The 22,575-nt window shown below is 49.6% G+C and overlaps 1 protein-coding gene across 13 annotated transcripts in view; it reads right to left on the reverse strand.

Moving 5' to 3' along the window:
• Tspan32 (tetraspanin 32) overlaps positions 1–22,575 on the reverse strand; it is a 53,183-nt gene that overhangs the window by 11,932 nt on the left and 18,676 nt on the right. For 8 of the 13 annotated variants that reach the window (XM_087205505.1, XM_087205512.1, XM_087205509.1 and 5 more), the window contains exons 1-3: positions 4,788–4,927; positions 4,041–4,158; positions 3,039–3,136 (exon numbers count right to left, since the gene is read on the reverse strand). In XM_087205505.1, the coding sequence (XP_087061631.1) occupies positions 3,039–3,136; positions 4,041–4,158; positions 4,788–4,853 (282 nt within the window). In that variant the 5' untranslated portion in view covers positions 4,854–4,927. Of the gene's footprint in view, positions 1–3,038; positions 3,137–4,040; positions 4,159–4,787; positions 4,928–22,575 lie in introns of those variants that run through there. The other 5 variants (XM_087205503.1, XM_087205507.1, XM_087205506.1 and 2 more) reach the window with 2 other exon arrangements.

A 22,575-nucleotide genomic window follows, 5' to 3' on the forward strand; every position in this document is an offset into this window, starting at 1 on the left:
CTCCCACATAGGGGGCATTGTGTAGGTTCTTTGTTTTCTGAGATATGACTCTAGGGAGACTTCAACACCTATACCTGAGCTCACCCAAGACCACGGCCCGTGGCCCTGGGCAGCCAGTGTTCTGAGCAGAAGAAGGTAGAGCTGTAACCCCCACTCTTATGCCCTGTCTGGTTGAGCTCTCTACCCTTCCTCCACACTGCTGCATGTGTGGCCCCGGTGTTGAGGGAGACTTCTAGGGGTTCACTTCCCATTCACCACTCCTCACTCTGCCTTTCTTTCTCTAGTCTGAGTCTAGACTTTTGAGACTCCCCTTTGTAGAAACTGATGGACATTACAGACTCTTCCTCTGAAAATGCACATTGTCACATGTCCTCCCCCCATGCTTTTGTGGACAGTTTCAGAGGGTCATCCCATCTAAGAATCCTGGGTTCCGTCCTCCTGCCATCTGGTTGCCTAGGATCTGGGTCTCCCCCATCTCCTGGGTCCCCAGATCATGGATCCAGGCACTGCCTACACAGGCCCACTGGGTGCATGGTGCCCCTCACGTGACTGTCTAGCCTTCTACATCAGCCCCCTCTCCTCCCCTCGATATCACCAGTGTGTGGGTTGGTTGACATGTGCTAATCGGACTGTCGGTACCCTGGGGTGGCTATGGCCAGGCTTTCCCAGCCAAAAGTCCCACTCAAGAGAACACCCAGGAGAATGGAGGACAGGTGGATGGAGACACTTGTGGATGTACAGGGACCCACAGAAAGAGCTGCCACCATCCCACCAGCCCCAAACACGGCACAGCTCTGCAGTAGGGGCTTCCTCCCCATGGTCCCTGTAGTTTGCCCCAGAGCCTGAAAGACTTGTTTAGGGGATAGCCCTGGAGCTGCCTGCTCCTTCCTTCCAATCCTCCTCTCTTTCTTTCCTCTTATTCTTTCTCTCCTTCCCATCTTGCTCCTCTTCCTTCTCTCTTCCCTTTCCTCCTCTTCCCCCTCTTCCTCCCTCTCTTTCTGCCTTGCCTCCTTCCTCCGTTTCCTCTCTTTTCTTTCTCTTCTTTGTCTCCCTCGCCCCTTCTTTTTTCCTCCTCTACCTTGCTCCCCCCTCAGGCCATGATCCCCATCTGGAAACCATCGCTCACTGCTGCCTCCCAGGCTTGAGGCCATGAGCCAGCTCAGAAGACCAGCATTTTCCAAAAACCATTTCATTCCTTAGGAGAAAGAGCATCAACCCCCACCCCACCCCCATTGAGGGTTCTGGGCAGTGGACAGGCCCACCCAGCCTCACCAAGGCCTCCACAGTGCGGAGGGTGCTGTAAGGGAAACCACGGGCATTTTCTTTCTCCTCATCTTAAATGAACATAAGGAAATAAATCCATGGACAATTGGAATCAGTTTCCTGGGCTGCTATGGCCAGCTTAGCTGTCCTGGGCCAGCTCTCCCTGTCATTTCCTGTGCTGGAGGCAGTAGGAGGGAGCAGGAAGGGGCAGGAAGAGGACAGCTGGGCACCAGGCAAGACGGAAAAAATTTTTCCACTCCCTTCTCCCCATGCCCCAGCCCCCTTCACATGTGCTTACACATGCAGACACGCCAGATGCAACATGGAGACAGCCACACTTAAACCGCAGTTAGGGCATGTGAAGGCAAGCAACAAAGGTATGTGTGCAGACACACACAGGCACATGCACATGTGTATGCACATACATGCACATGTACACAGGTATACACCCATGCAGCTCAGTGGAGCAGGTGTCTGGGTGATCTCCCAGTGCAGGAGACTCGGGCAGAGTGCAGGGACTCAGGTGGGAGTTGGGAGCCCATAATGGCTTGGAGTAGCCTTGGGAGCTGACCCTGAACATCTGGCTGGGGGATTCCAGGCTTTTCCTACAAGTGAACCCACATAATGGTCACCTAAGCCCTGAATCTGGCTGGAGATGCAGAATTGAAATCTCAGGTGCTCCCTGATGCCCTTGCTCACAGATCAAATGCTGAGCACAGGCCTGGGGAAGTCCTGTGCATGGCTGAGCTGCACAGGCCTGATGTGGTCTTCTGTTTTCTGTCCTGTGGTCTCAAGCCCGGCTCTCCAGTGCCCCCTGGTGGCTAATGCTGCAGCCTACCTCTGGGACATGTCCAGACTCTAGGCCTGGCAAGCAGGCTTTCAGCCCTGTCTTTGTCCATGTGTCCTTCCGCGGAGCACATACCCTCTAAGGGCGCAGTCCACCAGCCCTGTCACACTCTCACTGAGGTCTCCCTCTCAGCCCAAAAGCCGAACCCCACAGGCCTCGGTCTTAGTCGCACCCAGGAAGTAAAGCTCCCAGTGCAGGTTCCCAAGGGTCTCTGACCTCATAAACCACTCACAGGGCAGGGTGGGGTAGGCCAGCATGCAGGGGCAGTGATCTTTGGGGGCAGAGGGCTGGAGGTGGGAAAGGGAGATGTTGTAGCTGGAGTGGAGGAATAGGTGGGAGCCTAGAGAACCAGAGAGGAGCTGCCCAGCTCAGGTGAAAGGAAGGGGCCTGGTGGGGCAGGGGCAAGAAGGGTGGCCATGGGGAGGCAAGGTTGGAAGGGCTGGGGGCTGTGGGGTGACCAGTGGGGCCGGTGGGGACCAAGCTGGAGGCCCACACAGAGGAACAGGTACTGTAGCAGGCTCCATAGAGCCACTACTATGGGGTTGAGGTCTAGGGACTATGAAACCTTGGGATGCAGGAGAGCCCTCCAGTAGTTGGAAAGGGGATCAGGGTTGGAGGGCTCCACAGAGGCTGCTTCCCTGAACCTCCCTGGTCTCCTCCCAAAGGGAAGTGAACCTCACCCAAGCCGTGTCCCCAGAGACTGCTGGATAACTGAACTGGGTGTCCCCAGAGTCTTTAGGGGTGGCTCTCATGGCTGGGAGGGCCTGCTCTGCTTTTCAGGGCTCCTGTAAGATCATTACTAGGTGTAAGGAAGATGGGGTGAAGTAGGGCCCACATGGAGGGCCGGAATGGCCCTGGTAGGGGGTCCCGACTGTCCCAGGTGGAGGGACCTAGGGGAGTGGAAGGTCAAGGATTTGAGAGAACTCACCCCAGCCATGAGGCCCTGGGCCTCCTTCACGGCAGCTGTGGTGCTCAGGGAGGCCCCCAGGATCAGCAGGCCTGCCAGGCTGATCCCCACATAGAAGGCTGGGTAGGAAGAGAGGGGGAGAGAGCTGGGGTGCTGGGACAGGACCTGATGCACAGAGCCTGCACCTGAAGTCCATCTTGGGGGTCATGGGTGCTGTCCTTCTGGGGCAGCTCTGAATGGGCCTCCTTTCCCCTTAAACAGGGATGTGCCTTCCAGTGCCCAACAACCCCTTTCCTTCCAAGGGAAGGAGGGTGGAAGCAAGAGTAAAGTGGGCCTGCTCCCCCCACTCCGCCATTTTTCATGCTGCCTTCCCTGCCTGGGGATTATTTTCAAGCCGCATCCTCATGCCCTCATGACAGGTGGCTTGTGGGGCTGTGACCTTATCAGACCAGGCCCAGGCCTCAGGCTTCCTGCTGTGGGGAGGCTCAGAGCTTTGGAAGACAGGAGGCTGGGGGCTGGGCCCACCAGACCCACACTCAGTTTCCCCTACCCTTGCCTAGTGGGCAGCCACCTTCCTGGGGTGCTTCTGCCTGAGATGTCCTCTCATTAAAGTAGCCTTCCTTGCTCTCTGGAAGGGGCCACTAGGCAGGCTTTGGCCTTTTCTTGCCATTCTCTGCCCTCTGAACGTTGTATTCCACTGCTGAGTCCCACAGGCCCTGGTCCAGATAGCCCTTGTCACAGTCAAATTCTGAAAGCACAAATCTTGGATCTGATGTGACTGGAACAACTATGCTGTCCCATGCTCCCAGGGGACTGCCAGCCTAGGGCCGGAACACCAGCCATCATCCAGACCCAGCCTCTGATCAGTGGGGCCAGGATGCCAGGGCTGCCTTTCCCTGCCTGGAGTCCCTGGTTCTTCCCAGCCAGCTCCTCTGGTCACCTAGAGCCCAGTATCTGGGACCTGATGCCCAGTCCAGACCTGCTCCAGCCACCTCTGCTCTGCCCAGCCCTGACCACACTTACCCCAGCGGTGTACAGCGTCATATGGGTTCCTCTCCAAGGACACCTGGCTGATGATGGCAAAGTGGTGGTCTCCGAAGTAAGTGAGAACTTCCATGGTGGCCACAGAGAAGCCCAGCAGCTGTGGGTGGGGCAGGCCAGAGTGTGGGCACCATCACAGAGCCTCCCTGCCCACCAAAGGCAGGATCTGTCAGGCCCATTCCAGGGCCCATGAGTCAGGCCTACTCCAGGGTCCTGGTCTCAAAAGAAACAGGCCAGCTGCAGGGAGTTCTGGGTATTTCTGTGGGGTGTTCTCAGTGAAGTCTTTGCCCCAGACACATCCCTCCCACACACACACAACATACACACACACAAATTGACATGCAGTTGTATACATATAGCCATTGCCCAGTTCCCTCAGGGACTCAGAACCTTACATATATCTGCCTGCAGCGCCCTGCAGCCCTGGACCTTCCCCAGCCCAGTAAGAGTGTCCTCTAGGGCAGAAAGAGACTTGAGAGCCCTGGAGCCCCAGCAGCCAGTACCCCTTCCCTGTCAACCTCCTCTCCACTTAGGTCACCTCCATCCAAGGACCCAGGCCCTGAATTGCTGCTTGGAAGGTTGGGCACCGCCAATAGGCTTCCTGCCTACCTGTCCGCATGTACACAGCCCCCGGACCAAGTCTGCAGGGCAGGTTGGGGCAGGAGGACTGTTGTGTGCAAGTGGAGGCATGACCCTTACCCCCACCCTCCTGCCCATCCTGCTTGTTACCAAGACGAAGAAGCTGGTGGCCAGCATCTGGCATTTGGCAGCCCTGACCCGGCTCCCAGGCCTCATGGTGGACTCCTCTCCTCTCCTCTCCTCTCCTCTCCTCTCCTCTCTGCCCCTCCCCTCTCTGCCCCTCCCTTCCCCTCCCCTCCCCTGCCTTTTCGTCTCTTCTCCTCCACTACTGCGGTTTCCTGCTGGGTGGGGGCCTCTGACCACAGTTGCCCGCCCAGAGGGAGGCTGTGTCCACCCATCTGTCAACACAACCCCTGCAACAGAGTGCCTGGGTGCCCCGGAAGAAGGGCAGGCGGGAAGGGGAGGGCCAGTGAGTCTGGGGCCAGCTCCTGCATTTCTGCTGCCCGCAGCCTGGCCCAAGACACCAGGGCATTTGCTGATATAGGAGGCCTCCCTGGTGGGTGTGGCTTTGTTTCTGCTGTGGCCAGGCAAGGGCCAGCACATGGGACAACAAGGCAGGATGGGGTGCCTGGGGAGGGGTGAGCTCCCTGCAGTGGGATGTTTAAGTGGGGGTGGGGGACTGCACCTAGAAGCCCTGCTGGGGAGTAATACTTGGAGGAGTTTGGGAGACAGGGCCCAATCTGATACCATTAGTAAAGGTCTATAAGGAGTACCGTTTGAAGTGTTCTGTGACAGCTACACTTTTGTTTTGTTTTTTGAGACAAGGTCTTGCTATGTAATTTAGGCTGGCCTTGAACTCACTATATACCCCTGGCTGGCCTTGAATTTGTGGTGATCCTCCTGCCTCACCCTCCTGAGTGTTGGGATTACAGACTTGTGCCACCATTCCCAGCCTGACAGCTATACTTTTGAAAAGGTGATTTGGTTTTCAGTGTCTTCAAGGCACCAGTGGGGAGTCTAAGCAGAGCATCATGGGACCTTGTGGGAGAGCTGGGTCTTCACTCATGCCACGTGGGACTCCTTTGTTACCAAGTGGTGTAAACAATATATAAGGGCAGCCTGGCAAACCCAAACCATGCGGGTCACACCAAGTGGACCTTTAGGGGCCAAGGTGAACCCAATGTGAAAGCACAGTAGGACTGAATCTGGGTTGGTTCAAACCATTAAGTGCCGACCCCTAGTTGGTGGGCTACCTTATGCTCTGCTCTTTTTCCATATCTATTTATGTGGGGTGCTGGACATGATGGGACCTGGAGGCACAGAGAGCTGTGAGTATGGTGACCCCTCAGCCTTCTAGAAGCCAGAAGAACAGGGTTCTGTGCTGGCCAGCAGTTCCCACCAGCCGTTGGCATTGCTTTTGGGAGAATGGACCAGGCTGGTCATCAGCTTGGGAAGACTGTCACTGTAGAGCATTGCTGTGGCCCCTTCTTCCTTCCCTTTGCCTAAGAAGAGGGGCAGTGGGACCTCTCACCCTTCCCAGTCCCCTAAGTAGCCCCTCTACAGCTCTCATCCCTTGAAACCTTCACCACATGGCTCTATGGGGAGGCATGGCCCAGGCAGGGGTCCAGATGCAAAAGGAAGGTCTGCAGTGTGTGAGGCCTAGGAACTGTGCAGGGCCAGCCCACTCAGCTTTGTCTCCAGTGGAGATAAGCTATCCCTGCTGTGTCTTGCTCATTCCTGGAACTGTCTGCCTCTAGCTGCATTGAGAAAGGCAACCTCCAGGAAGTAGCCTGGACACAGCAGAGCCTCTGGACTGAATGTGGAGAGCTTTGAGTGGCACCAGGCACCCTGCACTGGTGGCCTCACTGTGTCTTCTTAAAGTGACCAGAACACCAGGTTAGGTCCTCTTGAACACAGGTCTGACCACAGTTCTCTTCTCTGGATCCCAGAGCAGGGCCAGAGAGCTGGTGTGTTGCAAGGGCCACCACTTTTGTTCTGGTGGGAACCGCCCCCTCCCGCCCTCCAAGGCCCTGCAAGAGGAAGGGGCAGGTTGAGGGAAGCTGTTGCTCATTTTCCACCTCCCCAACTTCTCTGGGCACCCTGGGGGCTGCCCACTTGCCATAGAGGGTAGCACTGGCCCATGGGATCCAGGAAGGGGCTTCAAAGCAGCAGGTTGAGCCCCATGGAGCTGGCCCAGGGGACAGACACCCCCACACACACTCCTATCTGCCCATGGATTCTGTCCAGGGTCAGAAACCATTGTAAGTGGCTTGTCCTCCTTCTGCCTTTCTGTTCAAGATGCAGACTGGGTGTGTATTGGCATTCCTTCACCTAATAGTTAACTGATTAATTAAAAATAGTTTTGTAACATGAGCCAACCAAAACAGATCCTGTGGCCAAAGCTGGAAAAATTTTGAGGAACAACAATAAAAATAGCATAGTATTAGATTATAATCTACCACATTAAAAACCTCTGTGAATTCATACCAATATAAATAACTGATTGAATATTTAAATTAGTGAGGAAGAAAAGGCAAACTTGACATGCAGAAGAATTCCAAATAAAGGATGTAAATACTCCACTCTCAAGTTGGTGAGGTGTAACTCTCCGTGCCTTATGCATGGCTGTGCATAGTAAATTCTTTCTTCAAAAGGGCACATAGTCACTGTACAGTGGAGCTGTCACACACATACCCAGCTAGAATATCAAGGCCATGTCACAGTGAGGAATTGTGACAGTGGGCACCCATGGCTAGAGGTGATGTGAAGCCCCAGTCTAACCCTGAGAAAAACACCAGACAGGTCCCAGCTCTGGGACCCCCAGAGTGTACCCTCAAAAATATCCAGGCTATCAAATCAAAGAGAGCAATAAACTGTCCATGTATCAATATGAATTGTTAAGCTGTGACAACTGCTCACATCAACATAAGATGTGGCTGTGATATTGTATCTGTAATGTTGTGAAACTGTGTTTAGTTTCCTAGTCCACAGCTTTGAAAACCTTTGGAAATCTCCAGAGTTGCAAGAGTGTCTTCTCTGTGTAAATGATTGGCTGGTGGCTGGGGACCTAAGTGGCTTCAGGATGAGGCTGGTGACAGGAAAGACCAAGTCAGGATCGGAGGGTGGGATTCTCAGCCCCATCCCTCAACCTGCAGGGAGGGAGAGTGGCCGAAGGTTAAGTTCATTAATGCCATGTTTCTGTTATGAATTTTCCAAAGGACAGGGTTCAGGAAGCTTCCAGACTTCTGAACCCTGGGAGTTGCTGGAGGGTAGTGGGTCTAGAGAGGGCATGGAGGCTCTGCACCCCTTCCCAGGTGCCTCACCCTGGGTGTTTTTTCTTCTGGTCCTTGTAATGTCCTCTGTAATAAACCAGTAAACCTAAGGGTGGCCCTGAGCTCTGTGCTCCACCCTTAGAAACTTAATTGAACCCAAGGAGGGGGTCATAGGAGCCCCAATGTATCATTTGTAGGTTAGAAGTGCAAGTGACAATCTAGGACAGCAGTTGACACCTGGCGAAAGGCTGGCAGTCTTGGGGACTGAGAACCTCCTGGATCTGATGCCATCTCCAGGTAGACAGTGTCAAAGCTGAGTTGAGTTAGGGGACCCCAGCTGGCATCCACTGCAGAAGTGAATCCTGGCTCGGTGTGTAGGCCAGTTCCTGACATTAGGTCACAGCTGCAGCCAGTGTTCTGTGTTTAGCAGGGGAGACAGCTTGCTTGTCCTTTCTACCCTCACAGTTGGTAGTAGGGGAAACTGCTATGGGATCTATGGGAACTCTACCATGTTTGCAACTTTTCTGTAAACCTACAGTGGTTCTATAAAATGAATTTTATTTCAAATCTAGTTTTGTCCATCTCCCAGTCAGCTTTGGGAGCTGGCTCCGCCCATCTGCTTGTTGATCTCTGGACTCCTGAGCCCTACTGCTCCCTCCCCTAGCTCCTCTCCCACTGGGATGCCTGCTCATGCTGTGATGCCCCTTGCCACCTCTCCATTGTGTGTCTGTCCATCCATCCACCACCACCTACTTGTTGTGGCTCCTACTTTTCATGCAATGGCTTATTTGTCCAACTCTTGATTACTTGCTCTTGCCTGGCTGTCTGCTGCCTCAGTTTACCTGGGCAGTTGCTTCTGTGAACCCTGGGGGGTTGGGGAGGCTTTGGCCTAGATGGGTTTCTCTAGTTGGAGGGCAACTTTCTCTGGTCTAGGAGGTGATAGCTTCTGTCTTCCTAAGAGTTATACAGAGCGAAGCTTGACCAAGGGACCCCTCCCTCAGAGATAAGCAGCCAAACCCTGAGGCCCAGCACCTGGGGGAAGCCAGAGCCTGGCCCACTCACCTGGGTGCTTATCAGCTAGTTCTCTTCCTGTCCCTGTCACCCACCTAAAGGATGGGGCCAAGAGCCTGTAACAGCTGTCAGGGACCTGCTGGGACCCAAATTCAGTGTGTGCCTTTATTCTGCCTTTGCCCCGATTCTCAAATTGTCTTCTGCAACTGAGACACACCCTAGAAGCTTCCTGGACCCCTCAGCCTGGACACCCACTTTGAAAGCCCATCCTGGCTTGCTGAGGAGCTGGACTGGTCCTCAGCCGGGCTCTGGGTGCCAGGTGCTGGGTGTTGGGTATGGCTTGTTGGGTCCCTCCTGCCCTGGACTATGAGCTACTCCCCCAAATGAACATTGAGAGGCCACACTGTTCCCTGCCCTGTTCTCCTGAGACCCAGGCCTTGCAAGCACACAGCTGCCCTCCCAGGGAAGCCAGGGGCACCACACCTGTCCCACAAATGCCAGGGATGTGCTGCGCAAGCACAAGGACCCAAGTTCGATCCCCGGTACCAAAACAAAAAAAACAAAATAAAATTATGAACCCTCAAAACATCACAACTAGATTAGTATGATGTTTTCCATCTTTGGAAAACTGCCTAATTAATATAATGCTGCAGTAGGGCCCGGGATTTAGCTCAGTGGTTTCGCTGCCTGCTGCGCAAGTGCAAGGACCCAAGTTCAATCCCCAGTACCAAAAAAAAAAAAAAATATATATATATATATATATATATATATATATAAAATGCTGCAGTAAGATTGTTTAGATTGAATTCATCTGTAAAGCTAAAGACATAAATGTGAAGCAAGCCTGAAAAGATGAATCTTCTTTTCTAACATTAATTTAACTTTCTATACTGGATCAATATATTATATTTAGGTGATTTGGAAAATGGTAACCTAAAATTTTAAATTATGAGGTTTACATCAAAACCAACATTTCACACATGCACTTTTTAAAGGCATAATAAGGTTATATTCTAGATAATGTAATGGTTTCTTGGTACCCATAAGTAGTCAAGTCATAGATAGTTCAGAGATGAGAATGTTACATTTGGGAATTACATTTACATTTAAAAACATTTTGTATTAAGCCAAAATGCAGACCTACTAAGTTTGGCATATTCATTGAGCTATCTTTAATGTTTCTTCTAAAAAGCAGGTGACATTTGTAACAATGATAAAAATTTCAATACAGAATCTACTTCCTCAGTCTTATCTAGTTCCATTTAAAAAAAAAGTGTTCTATTATATTACATAGCTAAGTCAAAATCAATTACCACTCTGAAAACTTGCTTTACCCTAAATTCTGGCTAGATAAAGCACTCCAAGTTTTACTATGGACTGTTTCTATAAAACTGCCATTGCTTCCAGTTTTGTTTTGTTTTGTTTTTTTAAGGAATAGAATATACTTTCACAAATTTCCATAATGTGTCTTAAGAGAAGGAGGCACTGCCATAATTATGAGATTGCTGAGGTAGTGTTTGGAATTCTCCATATGAGCCAATCAATATAAGGAAATGTACATATATTGTTAGTGTTGTAAACAGTTAGTGCAGCCTGAAGCCTGAGTCTATCCAGAATGGATGTAACCAATTTTGACATCATGTTACAGACAACTAAGCATTGAAAAATAAACCAAAGAACCGCAGTATATTCTACCTTTAACTTTTTGTAAACCATGTTTTGTGGATACTTTCAGTTTTACCATAAGGCTGATATATTTCAATATTTTGAAAATATCTGTATTAATTTTGAGTTGGCAGAGGTAACCTAACCAACTACCTTTGGTACTAAGAGATATACCTTTCAATAAAATTATTGAAATGAAAAAAAAAAAATGCCAGGGATGCACTGTGGGGGAGGCACCTCCGTCTACTCATGCCGTGGCCCCTTGAGTCTGCTGTTTTGCCAGGCCACCTAGTGGTGAAGAAGCAGAGGATGCGCCGGTGGCACTCAGGTTGTCTGGGTGGGCATCCTCGGAGTGTGCCCCTGGGGTGGGGAGAGAGCAAGACTTCACTGTGGCGGCCAAAAAGGACTGTGGACTGGACCCTCAGGTCCCTCTTGCCTGTGGTCCTGAACCCCCTGTGCAGTCTCCATGGTAAACATGTCCAGCCTCAATCCTATTAACTGGTAAAGAGAATTCCCAGCGATAAAGGCTGCAAGTAATTCACCAACACCTTTAAACTGCCTCAGGACCTTCAGGAACTGTTAAGCTGTCCCTGGTGACCTGCCCTTCCCCATTTGGGCTGAGACAAGTGCAGGGATCTTCAGGAGGGCAGGGGGACAGGGCTGTGAGGACTGAAAGGAGAGCGAGGAACATGACAAGAGAAGGCTTCAGGTGGCAGCATCTGCCACAGAATGAACTGTATCCCTGCATCCCTAGGACAATGCTGACTCCCAATTAGGGAGTGCTAGGGAGGTGACCAGAGACCCATGATTCCCCATGATGGGATCAGTGGCTCTGGAAGAGGAGGAAGGAGACCTGTCTCTCTGCCATGTGAGGACAAGGTAAGAAGGTGGCTGCCTGCACACCAGGAAGGAGCCCTCACCAAGAATGGAACCAGCCAGCAATGCTGACCTCAGAGTGCAGCTCCCAGAACTGAGAAATAAATGCATGCAGTTAGTTGCCTCTCTGTGCTCTTGTGTTACAGTGGTCTGAGCTGTCTAACTGCTCCCAGCACCCACCAAGCCACTCACTTCTGTGTTCTTTCACTTGCCTCAGATTTTCTGAGCACCACCAGGCTGGCCTGGGGGAAAGAAAACCAGACAGTTTCAACCTAGTGGCCTCAAATATGTGTGTTCAGAGGCAACGGGGTCCACGAAGAGTCTGAGGCCCTGAGACCAGGGGCTGCTGGCCATACCATACCACGGCCTACAGAGGGCGACTGTGACCAGGTTTGGGCAATCACTGGCTTCTCTGTCTCCACGATGGGCTGGTCTGTGGATGGATGTGACCTAAGAGTCATCTCCTAAAGCACCTTCTGGGTGCTGAGCAATTGGATGGGCACAGTGGTTTTTCCTCACCCCAGGGTGGTTGAATCCCCAAATCTGGGAGAAAGGACAGGGTAGCTAGCCCTGTTCCAGGTGAGAGACAAAGCATCAGCCCAGGGCTGTCCTTTGCTCAAATTGGTTTGAGGTGAGAGTCTGGTATTTCAAATGCCACCATCAGGATGAAGGCAGATCAAAGAGGAGCAGCCAGTTCCTGCAGGCGTTGAGTCAGGAAGAATAGTGACTTTCAAGGGAGGCAGGGCACTGAGATGGCATCTGTGATGGGTGGTAGATAGAATGGCCTGGATCACCAAGCTCAGTGCCTTGGCTGGTTGATTGTGGTGTCCTTAGGACTGCAGCAAGGATAGCCACTGAAGTCCCAATCAAGCTGTGCCAGTGAGGAGCTCCCAGTCAGCCCGTCCAGAATATTAGCATACAGTCATACCAGGGAGCCAGTTGGCTGGTCCACACTCCCCAGAAAGGTCACTGCTACACTACCAAAGTTTATACTGTTCATCTTTCTCTCAACTTCCCAGAGGGCCCTGCAGCCACTTGCCAGGGTAACTGTGCTTTGGGAAGGGGAAATAATAGATTTGGGGGGCATTATCAGACACTGGTTCTGAGCTGACCAATACCTGGAAGCAAAGGCATCTCTTGGTATAGCTGTTAAACTAAGGCCTGGTGGAGGTAGAGTAACCCCTGGAGTGTAGCTCAGGTTCAACTCTCAGTAGCCCCAGTGGGCCCCCAAACCCATCCTGCTCCAGATGCAGAATTGGTATAGATGCCCGTAACTACTGCCAGAGTCCCCATGTTGGCCCTCTGACTGGCGCAGTGAGGCTGTGCACATGGAAGCCACATGGTGGGAAAAGGCACATGGAAGCCAATGGAGCCACCTCCACCAGGGAACATGTGAGCCAAAATGATACAGAGATTGTAGAGGCAATAGGGTGACATCACCAAGGACTCCAGGATGCATGGCATGGATGAACTGAGTTGGGATTCCAACTGTAACCCCATTCCAGGGGTTGCTGACTGCTGGAGCCAACATCCTGGCACCTGGCAGGCAGCCAGTGACCTGGTAAAAACTTTTTTAAAGAACAGAGTTTATTTCTTTAGAGCAGTTTTAGGTTTACAGAGAAATTGAACAGAGAGTACAAAGTTCCCATAGATTCCAACCCATCCTACACTTTCCCATTACAAATGTCCTGCACCACGTGGTACATCTTTTCCAACTGATACTGATCTAGCCTATCATTTGTGTAAAGGTCACTCTGGGTGTTATGCATTCCTGTGGGTTTGGACTAATGCTTAATTTTCAGTATACATCATCACAGTGTCACACAGAGCAGTGCCACTGTCCCAATAAGGTCCTGTACTCTACCTACCATCCCTTTTGTCCTCCAACCCCTGGCAACCACTGATCTTTTCACTATCATCAGAGTTTTGCCTTTTCCAGAATGTTATGTAGTTAGAATTACATAGGATGTAGGCTTTTCCAATTGACTTCTTTCACTTTAGCAATAGACAGTTAACATTCTTCTGTGTCTTCATAGCATGATGGCTCATTCTTTTTCAGCCCTGAATAATATGTGGAACATCCATTGTCTGGATGTTCATAGTTTATTTTTTCCATTCACCCATTAAAGGAAATCTTTCTGTCTTTGGCCATTATGAATAAAACTGGTACAAACATTTATGGGCAACTGCTTGTGTGGACTTCAGTTCTTAAACTTAATTGGGGGAATACCAAGGGCATGATCACTGGATCTTATGGTAAGATTATGTTTAGTTTTGTAAGAAACTGGCAAAACTGTCTTCCACAGTGGCTGTACTATTTGCTTCCCCACCAGCAATGAATAAGACTTCCTGTTCCTCCACATTCCTTGTCAGGACTTTGTGTTGTCTGTGTTCTGGATTTTGGTCATTAATAGGTATGCAGTGGTGCCTGCTGTTGTTTTAATTTGAAGCTGGTGATATATGAGCACCTTCTCATATGCTAGTTTACCATCTCTATACCTCCTTTAGGAGAGGTGTCTGTTTGGATCTTTTCATTGGGTTATTTTCTTACAGTTGAGGTTTGTATATTTTGGACATCAGCCCTTTATCAGATGTGTTTATCGAAGATTTTTCTCTCAGTCTGTGGTTTGTCTTTTCATTTTCTTAACAGTTATCTTTTGCAAGGCAGAGGTTTTTAATTTAAATAAAGTCCAACTTCTCAGCTATTGATCTAGTGAATGTGTTTGGTTTCTTTCTCTTTCTTTCTTTCTTTCTTTCTTTCTTTCTTTCTTTCTTTCTTTCTTTCTTTCTTTCTTTCTTTTTTGAGACAGGGTCTCACTATGCAGCCCAGGCTGGTCTCGAACTTGTGACCATCCTCCTGCCTCAGCTTCTTGAGTACTGGGATTAGTGTTTTAACCCTTTATTCCTCTTAGCAAAGACTACCAGAAGTTGGTTGCTTTCACCTGGCAAGACCAGAAATAAATCTTCACTGTCTTACCTCTGAGGTCTATCAATTCTATCCTTCCCTTCTATAGTACTTCTGACAGGTCCATTCAGTTGATGCTACTATCATACTGAATGAAGCTGGTAAGCAGGAAGTAGCAATTACCCAAAGACAACTTGGTACTACAGCATGTGCTGGGGGTGGAGAGTAAATTCAAGGCCTGCCACCTCGATGCAATTGTTAGAGGTCCAGTGGTCTGAGGCAAGTGAAGATCTTTACCTGGCCCTTCCTACTGCCAAGAAAGAAGCAAGATGGAGGTAGCACACACGTGACATCCTGGTTCTGTTATCAAGTGACCTAAAACTGTCAGTTTTGAGAGAAGCTCAGACAAGAGAAGGCTCTGCACCAGCCAGGTTGCAGTGCAGGCTGTGTATCTTGTGGGCCGAACAGGACCAACAGATCTCATAGTATTTGAGGAGCCTATGACAAACAGATAAGCTTTCTGGAGATTGTGGCAAGGTCCTGAAGATGAGTAATAGTCTTCTACCCTCAGGCTTTGGAATAAGCCCTGCAATCCTCTATAGATACCTCTCCTTTTGAGGAATAGATTCTGGATTGCTTCTAGGACTCCACAGAGACCAAGTGTGTGACCATATGCCACCATATGACTTAAACTGTCCATCGTGAATGGGCTGTCTGACCAACCGACCCCTGGAGTTGGGCATGCACAGTTGCATTTTGCTATCAAAAGGAAGCAGTAGACACAAGATTGGGCTCAGTGCACAGAAGGCACAAGTGAGTGTTATGAAGTATTTATGATGCCTATGGCCTTCCTGTTGTTCCTTGCCACCCCTCTCTGAGCCATACCTGTGGCTTTTCAGCAAGTTCACTGGGACCTGATCACTGGGGAGGAAAAAACCTGGGCTTGGCTTACAGATGGCCCTACACAACACATAGATATGTGCTCCAGTGAACAGGGGCAGTGGCAAAGGGAAGCACTCCCCACGCTCAGAACCCTGAGTAGCACCCCAATTGTTCCATCTCACATCATAGGAGGGGGCAGAGTTACAGACTCCACCAATCCATGGCTAGTTGCCATCAGTTTTCTGGACAGCCAGGGATGGGGAAGAATGGTGCCAGCGGGTCAGAGGAACAGATGTGTGGTTAGACCTCTCCAAAAAGGGCACAGGATATGAGCGCTTGTGCTAACCACCTGTGTTAGGGTTATCTCATGGACCAGGTAGTCAAGGTGACCTAGTCCATGGCTATCAGCCAGCTTCCTTCCCCAGCCATCCCTAACACTTGCCAAAGGGCTCAGTAAGAACAGGACAATGGCCTCAGAGATGGAGAACATGCATGGGAGGACATGGATGTCCACTCACCAGGCTGATCTTCTGGCCTACTGGCAACAGCAGAGACCAACAGCAACACCCAAACCCACTGATGGGTTACATTAGACTGTGGTCACCATGGGAAGGCCACCTCTCTGTCTCACTGCACAGACACACACTCAGGACAGGAACCGGATTTTCCTGCCCACAGAGCCCTTGCTGAACCCATCCCTTGTGGACTCCCAGGACAGGATGTCTGGTCCAGTCTTGGTACTTCACGAGCTTTCCTTCTGACTGCTGAACTCACATCACACCCATGGAGTGGGGCAGGGGCACTTGGTCATGGAATGACTGGCCTCTGTCACCCTGAAGCAGCAGGCCTGAGGACGCTGCATGGCACAAAATCAGGGGTCATGCATTGCAGTGCTGGGTAATGTCTTCAGGGTTCAGTACAGTTTCTGAATTCACCTTCTGCCCCTGGTACCCTGTCTTCTGTACCCAAGACTCAAGGAACTGGGAGTTCAGAAAGGTATGTCTATGATCTTCTTGTCTCCTCAAGGAACTTTCACAGGTAAAATGTTTCTTTTTGTCCCCTCACCCCAGATCCTCTTGTTTAAGGGCTTCCATCAGTACACATTATCTGATCCTGGATATTGGGTTGGCCACTGGGTCACTTTAGGATACTCAGGTAGAGAATCAACATTTGACGATGAGGATGACAAGGCTGGTGGGTGTGACTCATCAGCCCAGGAGAATCAGCTGCTATTTCACAATGGGAGGAGGAGTATGTCAGAACACAAACAACCCCTGGAGCTCTTCTGAAGATTCCCACCTCCTGTGTTTAGAAACAATGAAAACCTCCAGCACCCAATCCTAGCAGGCCAAGTGACCACCCAGGCCCTTGAGGAATTAGGACTTAGGTCTCCCACTAGGCAAAATGTCCCGATCAGCTGAGGCAAAGGGACTAAAGAGGAAAGTGGTTATAAATACCTACTGCGACCACATGACCCACTGCAGAAGTGGCCTGTGTGGTTACCAGTGTCTTCCTTATTTGATGTAATATATTGGCGATGACTGTATGGACCACCCTTTCTCTTTTCCCCATACACTTAATATTTATGTGAATTAATAGCTATTAATTTTCTATCTCAGTATTTAAATTTTAAGGTATCAAAGGGAGAAATGTGACTCAGCTGGAAAACGACTAGAAACCACCCAGAGAAGGACACTGGGACCTCCTCCTCTGTAGAGACAGGGACTGTGTGTTCAGCTGTGCAGGCTCAGCTGTGTGTGTTGGGTGGCAGTGTGATTTATATTTGGAAACTAAGTTAACTGGTTCTATTTGTGCAGAATATCCAGAACAGACAAATCCTAGAGACAGGAAGCAGGTGAGTGGTTGCCTGGAACTGAGGAGGTGCAGAGAGTGGGGGGTGACTGCTAATGGAGCTTTTGAGGGGTGCTGTGAATGTTCTAAAATTAGACAGAGGTAATGATTGCAAGACTCCTCGAGCATACTCAAAACCACTGAACTGTACTCTTGGAAAGAGTAAATTTTCTAGTATGTGAGTTATATATCAATAAAGATTTTTTTTTTTTTTGGTACCGGGGATTGAACTTGGGTCCTTGTGCTTACAGGGTAGGTGGCAGAACCACTGAGCTAAATCCATGGCCCAGTTTTTTTTTTTAAGAGAGTACACATTGATACCAAGAGGAAGGATCCACACAGTGTCACCTCAGCTGACCTGGAAGTGTTGCTCTGGAGGCGAAGGTGAAACAGTGACATTCTCTTTGTGCTTAAAATTGGTTCAGGCTATGGCCCTTGGTTCTTCCACCCTTGCGTCTTGGTCCCTCCCTGATGTCATGGGCCCTGGTGCTTCCCACCCTGCTGGCAGGTCAGAGCTGCAAATGCCCCTGTAACCAAGCCCATGGTGAGAGAAGCTGAATCCAGATTCTGCTTCATTCTGGGGCCCTGCTTATGAGGTGGGCCATGACCCATAGGCTCAGGGAAACTTCCCATTTCTCATCTGTCTCTCTGCTGAGCCCTGGGTGTCTCCCATCCATCCTGTCCCAGCCAGGGCATTCTGCAGTGAACTCTAGGCTCCCCAGCCCAGCAACTGTTCTGGGTCCTCACCTCAGCTCCTTCATGCTGGAGGCCCCCAGCTGCACCTCTCTGCTCTCAGCTGCTTGCCACTGACTTGCATCTACTTCCCAGCCTCTTGCCCACTCCTGCCATTCTCCCACTCACAGGTTCTTCTTGCCCTTCTCTTTTCTCTCTCTTGCTCCCTGAAGGTGACATCAGTTCCCATGGGTTTAAATGTCACAGGATACAGAGAACTCTCTGACCCCAGCCCCATACTGTAAGATCAGTGGCCTGCCTCCCATTCCCATGTGGACAGTTCCCTGAAATCCCCAGTCGCATGTGTCCTCCACTCCCCACTAGCCTTTCCTCCAGGAGATCCCACAGTCAGCAGAGACCCCCACCCTAGTCCATCAGCAACACATGTTGGTGGCTTCTGCAGAACATTTTGTTTTAAAATTGTAAAATGCACATAATGTAGAATTTCCCATCTTAATCATTTTTAGGTGAACAATTCAGGTTTTTAAAGCACATTCACTCTGCAGCCATCACTACCGTCCATCTCCAGAACTTTCTCATCTCCCTAGACTGAAGCTCTATCCCCAATAAGCATGGACTCCACAGCTCCCTGCCTAGCCCTTAGCCTCCAACTAATTTCTGTATTTGAATTGGATTGCTCCAGGGACCTCTGATTATAGAATCCTGCAGGATTTGTTCTTTAACAGTGAGTATATGTCACTGAGCATAGTGCCTAGAGCATTACCTAATTCCACACCTCTCCCTGGACCTATCATCCCTTGCCCAACTGCCCACCACGGCCCCCGAGCTAAACTCACTCATCCACCCCACACCATCCACTCTGTCTACGTAACTGGGAGCATGGTCACCTTCTAGCTGGCACTGGTTGCCAAAATGGTGGCCTTCCCCAGGCTGCCAGCTTCCATCCTCACAATCAATGCTGACAAGTCCCCATAGTTTACAGGGAGGAACAGACTGAAAAAAAAAAATCAACCATAATGATATACCTCTTGGGAATGTTAAAGGCTGTGCCAAACCAATATGTGTGTGTACATTTGTGTGCATGTGTCTGACATGTGCAGGTACATATGTTACACTGTATGCATTTGCGTGTGCATGTGCCAATTGTGCATGTGTGTCCATGTGTGTCCACAAGCATATGTGTGTCTGGGTATGTGGTGCACTGCATGTGATGTACATAAATGTGCACACATATGCTGTCATGCGTGTGTATGGTGGTGGTGGTGATACAGCCTGGGCAAGAGGACAGCCAGAGGCAGGAACCGCAGCAGGAGTGGGAGGAAGCATTGTCTTTGTCCCGAGTTACCTCGACACAGTCATTGCTGGTCCCTTCACCACAGACATCAGCTGCAGTGGCCTGGATGCTGGGTACGGGCAGGGCAAACTAGAAACCTTGTATGTTATCTGGCATGGGGGGACCTGGGAAGACACGGAGGCAGACCCACAAGCCAGCCCTACGCAGTGGCTCGCTTGCCCCTCAGCTCTAATTTCAAGGGATGGCCACTTGGGCAGACAGCGCAGGCAGGTTAGGTTTACTTTTTGCCTCTGAAGGTTTGATTAGTTTATAGTCAATGAAAAAAAACAACTGACAATAGACAGTGTGTAGGAAATAGGGGGAAAACACGTCAAATTTATTAATATACCTGAACCTGGGAGCCTCATACATACAGTGTGAGACTCAAAGGGATGTTAGAGAGTTTGTTTTGGTCTATTTTCTATTGTTATAGCAAAATACCTGGAGCTAGGTACTTTATGAAGAAGGTTATTTAGTTTACAGCTCTGGAGCCCCAGCTCTGAGGAGGGCCCCCAGGCTGTGTCACAGCATGGTGCTCAGAAGAGATCACATGGTGAGGCAGGAAGCCAGAGGCAATCAGGAGCCAGGTGGCCTTTTTTTTTTTTTTTTTTTTTAAATAATATACTGCTCTTGTGAGAACTAATTCACTCCTTGAGACCCACATTAATCGCATCAAGGGTAATACCTCCAGTGATCTGATAGCTTCCATAAAACCCTGGCTCTTAGGGTTGGGGATTTAGCTCAGTGTCGCCACACCTGCCTGACAAGCATCAGGTTCTGAGTTCTATACCCGATTCTGGAAAAAAAAACCCCAAAAACAAAAAAAAACCCTGGCTCTTAAATGTTTCACTACCTCAACATGGCCACACTGGGGGTCAAATACCAACACATGAGCATGTGGAGACACACTCGAACCATACCTAAACACAGTGCAGTGAAGTTACACTGAACTACACAAAGGGAGAGGGCTTCTAGGAGAAGGGAGAGGTGCAGAAGAGGAGTACGTGGGGAGAGGTCTTGTGTAGCTGAGTCTCCTGCGCAACAGCCACCTGTGGCCATCTTGTCTGGGACAGGTGTCTGGCACCCTGTCTTAGTTCATTTTCCCTTGCTATAACAAAATATCCAAGGCTGGGAAGTATGCAAAGAAAAGGGGTTTATTCAACTCACAGTTCTGGAGGTTCAAGGGTAAGGTACCTGTGTCTGCTCTGCTCTCATGAGGGCCTCTTGGCTTATATCAAAATGGCTGGAGGCATGCAAGAGGAGGTGGAAAGACAGGAAGCCAGAGTGAGGGAGGGTTTGGGCTTGCTTTTTTTATATCCTCCCTGGAGCTATCTGGGGTCCCACAAGAATTAAATTAATCCTTCCAAGAGCAATACCCCCAGGCTCCATCTCTTAAAGGCCTCCCATCTCTCACACCACCCAGAGATCGCGCCTCCAGCACAGGAGACTTTGGGGGACACATTCAAACAATGGTGGCCCCAATATCTTCTTCCTGAGAAAAGATTTTCCTAAGTATGAGGAGAATATCAGATAGGAAAGATTGCTTCCATCCACTGGCTGTTTACCTCACAAACACAGATTTCCTTTATAGATGTCAATTTCTTTTACAAAAGGGCAGCTTTTCAGACCCACTCCTGTGTCTGCAGAGGTCTCCAGTTTCTCTCTATATATTCCAAAGAAATGCATTTAGGGTGGGGTAATTTACTCTCCTGAGATGCCTCCTTCCAGAGCAGACTTTTCCTAAGGGTGATTTTCACTGAAGGCTCCCAGCCAGTAGCAGTAACAAGAGGAAGCAATACAATTCGGGAGGTCTCAGGATTTGATACTCCAGGGCTCACCTGCCTATCTCTATTTATTTTTTTCTATCTCTATTTATTTTAACTCTTTAAAAAATTCTTTAAAAATATAATTCCAGGGCTGGAGATTTAGCTCAGTGGCACCACACCTGCCTCGCAAGCACAAGGTCCTGAATTCCCCAGTATCAGGGAAAAAATATGTGTGTATATATATATTTCCAAATGTGTAGAAGAGCTATAAGAATAATACAGAGAATTTCCAGGCCTCACCTATTTGCCACCTGTGAGCCCTTTGCCACCTTTGCTTTATTGTTATCTTTTGGTGCAGTCTGCTTTCTCAAGGAACACAGCAGGTCTATAAAGCTGTCTCGGGTCTCCATCTGTTCATCAATCCATCTCAGTCCGTTCTGGGTCTGTTTCTAATGACTGGATTTTCTTGTGCTCCTGATCACATTGCCCTTTTGGTTTGCCTGGTGGACATTTATCATGCAATTTACATTGTTAATGCCTGTATTCCTTTAATTGGTGTTAGATCTTGATCTCACACAACTTCCAGGTGCCTGGTGTCCCTTGGGTCCTTTGGAGGCTGCTTTAGGCTTGGTTAGGAAGAATCCAGAGCTACCTTTAGTCAAGGGTTAATTTGGCATCAACACTCAGAAAGGATTCTTCTAAGGAGTCTTCCTGACCTCCTAGGTTTTATATCGTTTGGTAGGAACACAGTTTCCAGGCTGTTCATACACATGCAGAGCGCTGCTCAGCCCGCCTTCAAAGCAGCCTCTGTTGGACCCTGGAGCTGTACATTCTCTCTCTATATTTCATTCTCTGCATCTCTTTCCTCTCTCTCCCCATCCTCTCTCCTCTCCCCTCACTCCTTCTTCAGGGATCTTCCCTGAATATTCAAGCTCCCTCTACCTCCTTGTTTTCGAATCTCCCACCTCAGTGAGCCCTCTGGCAGGCTAGAGACTCCCTCTGGGCTCATCTGGTTTCCTTACTGCCCTCCACTCCTTTCCCCACCTTCTGTCCAGCACGGGATATCTGCTTTGACAACTTGGGTGATGTTATGTCATGTCTCTATCTGTGACAAGTGGAAGGTTACTGTGTTAATTACTCTACTCTCATTACTGAGACAAAATACCTGACACCCAAACTTAGAGGGGAAGGGGTTTATTTCACTTATAGTGCATAGAGGTTTCAGTCCAGAATCGGCTGGCTCCACAGCTGGGATGGCAAACAAGAATCACAAGGGAGAAACATGGCACACACAAGATAGCAAAGGTAACAAGGGGGTTGCCAACATCTTTCTGCCCCTTTTATCTTATTCAGGCTACTTAGGGTAGGTAGCACTCAACCCTTAATCCTAGTGCCCTTGAGCCTAGCATTGCATCATGAATCAATTCCAGCTTCACACACTCTAGATCAAGCCTATGACCACATGAGGCTTAGGGGGACATCTAGACCCAAACCATAACAGGTACATATGATCTGGTCACTCCACACCACCCAAAGAGGAGGAGGACATGGCAGATTGCCTTTGAGAGCTGGGGTAAAGTTGCAGTCGGCTGCTTTCTCCAGAGTAAAGTTGGTGCTTTCCCCTTTGTAATTTATCTTCTGAAGGGAGGAAACTTGAAACTATGTCAGTATCCTGTTACTTCTC

The sequence above is a fragment of the Heterocephalus glaber genome, unplaced genomic scaffold, assembly GCF_053883595.1.
Source record: "Heterocephalus glaber isolate CG9 unplaced genomic scaffold, H.glaber_assembly_v1.0 deba00000594, whole genome shotgun sequence".
In the NCBI taxonomy this organism is placed as follows: Eukaryota; Metazoa; Chordata; class Mammalia; order Rodentia; family Bathyergidae; genus Heterocephalus; species Heterocephalus glaber.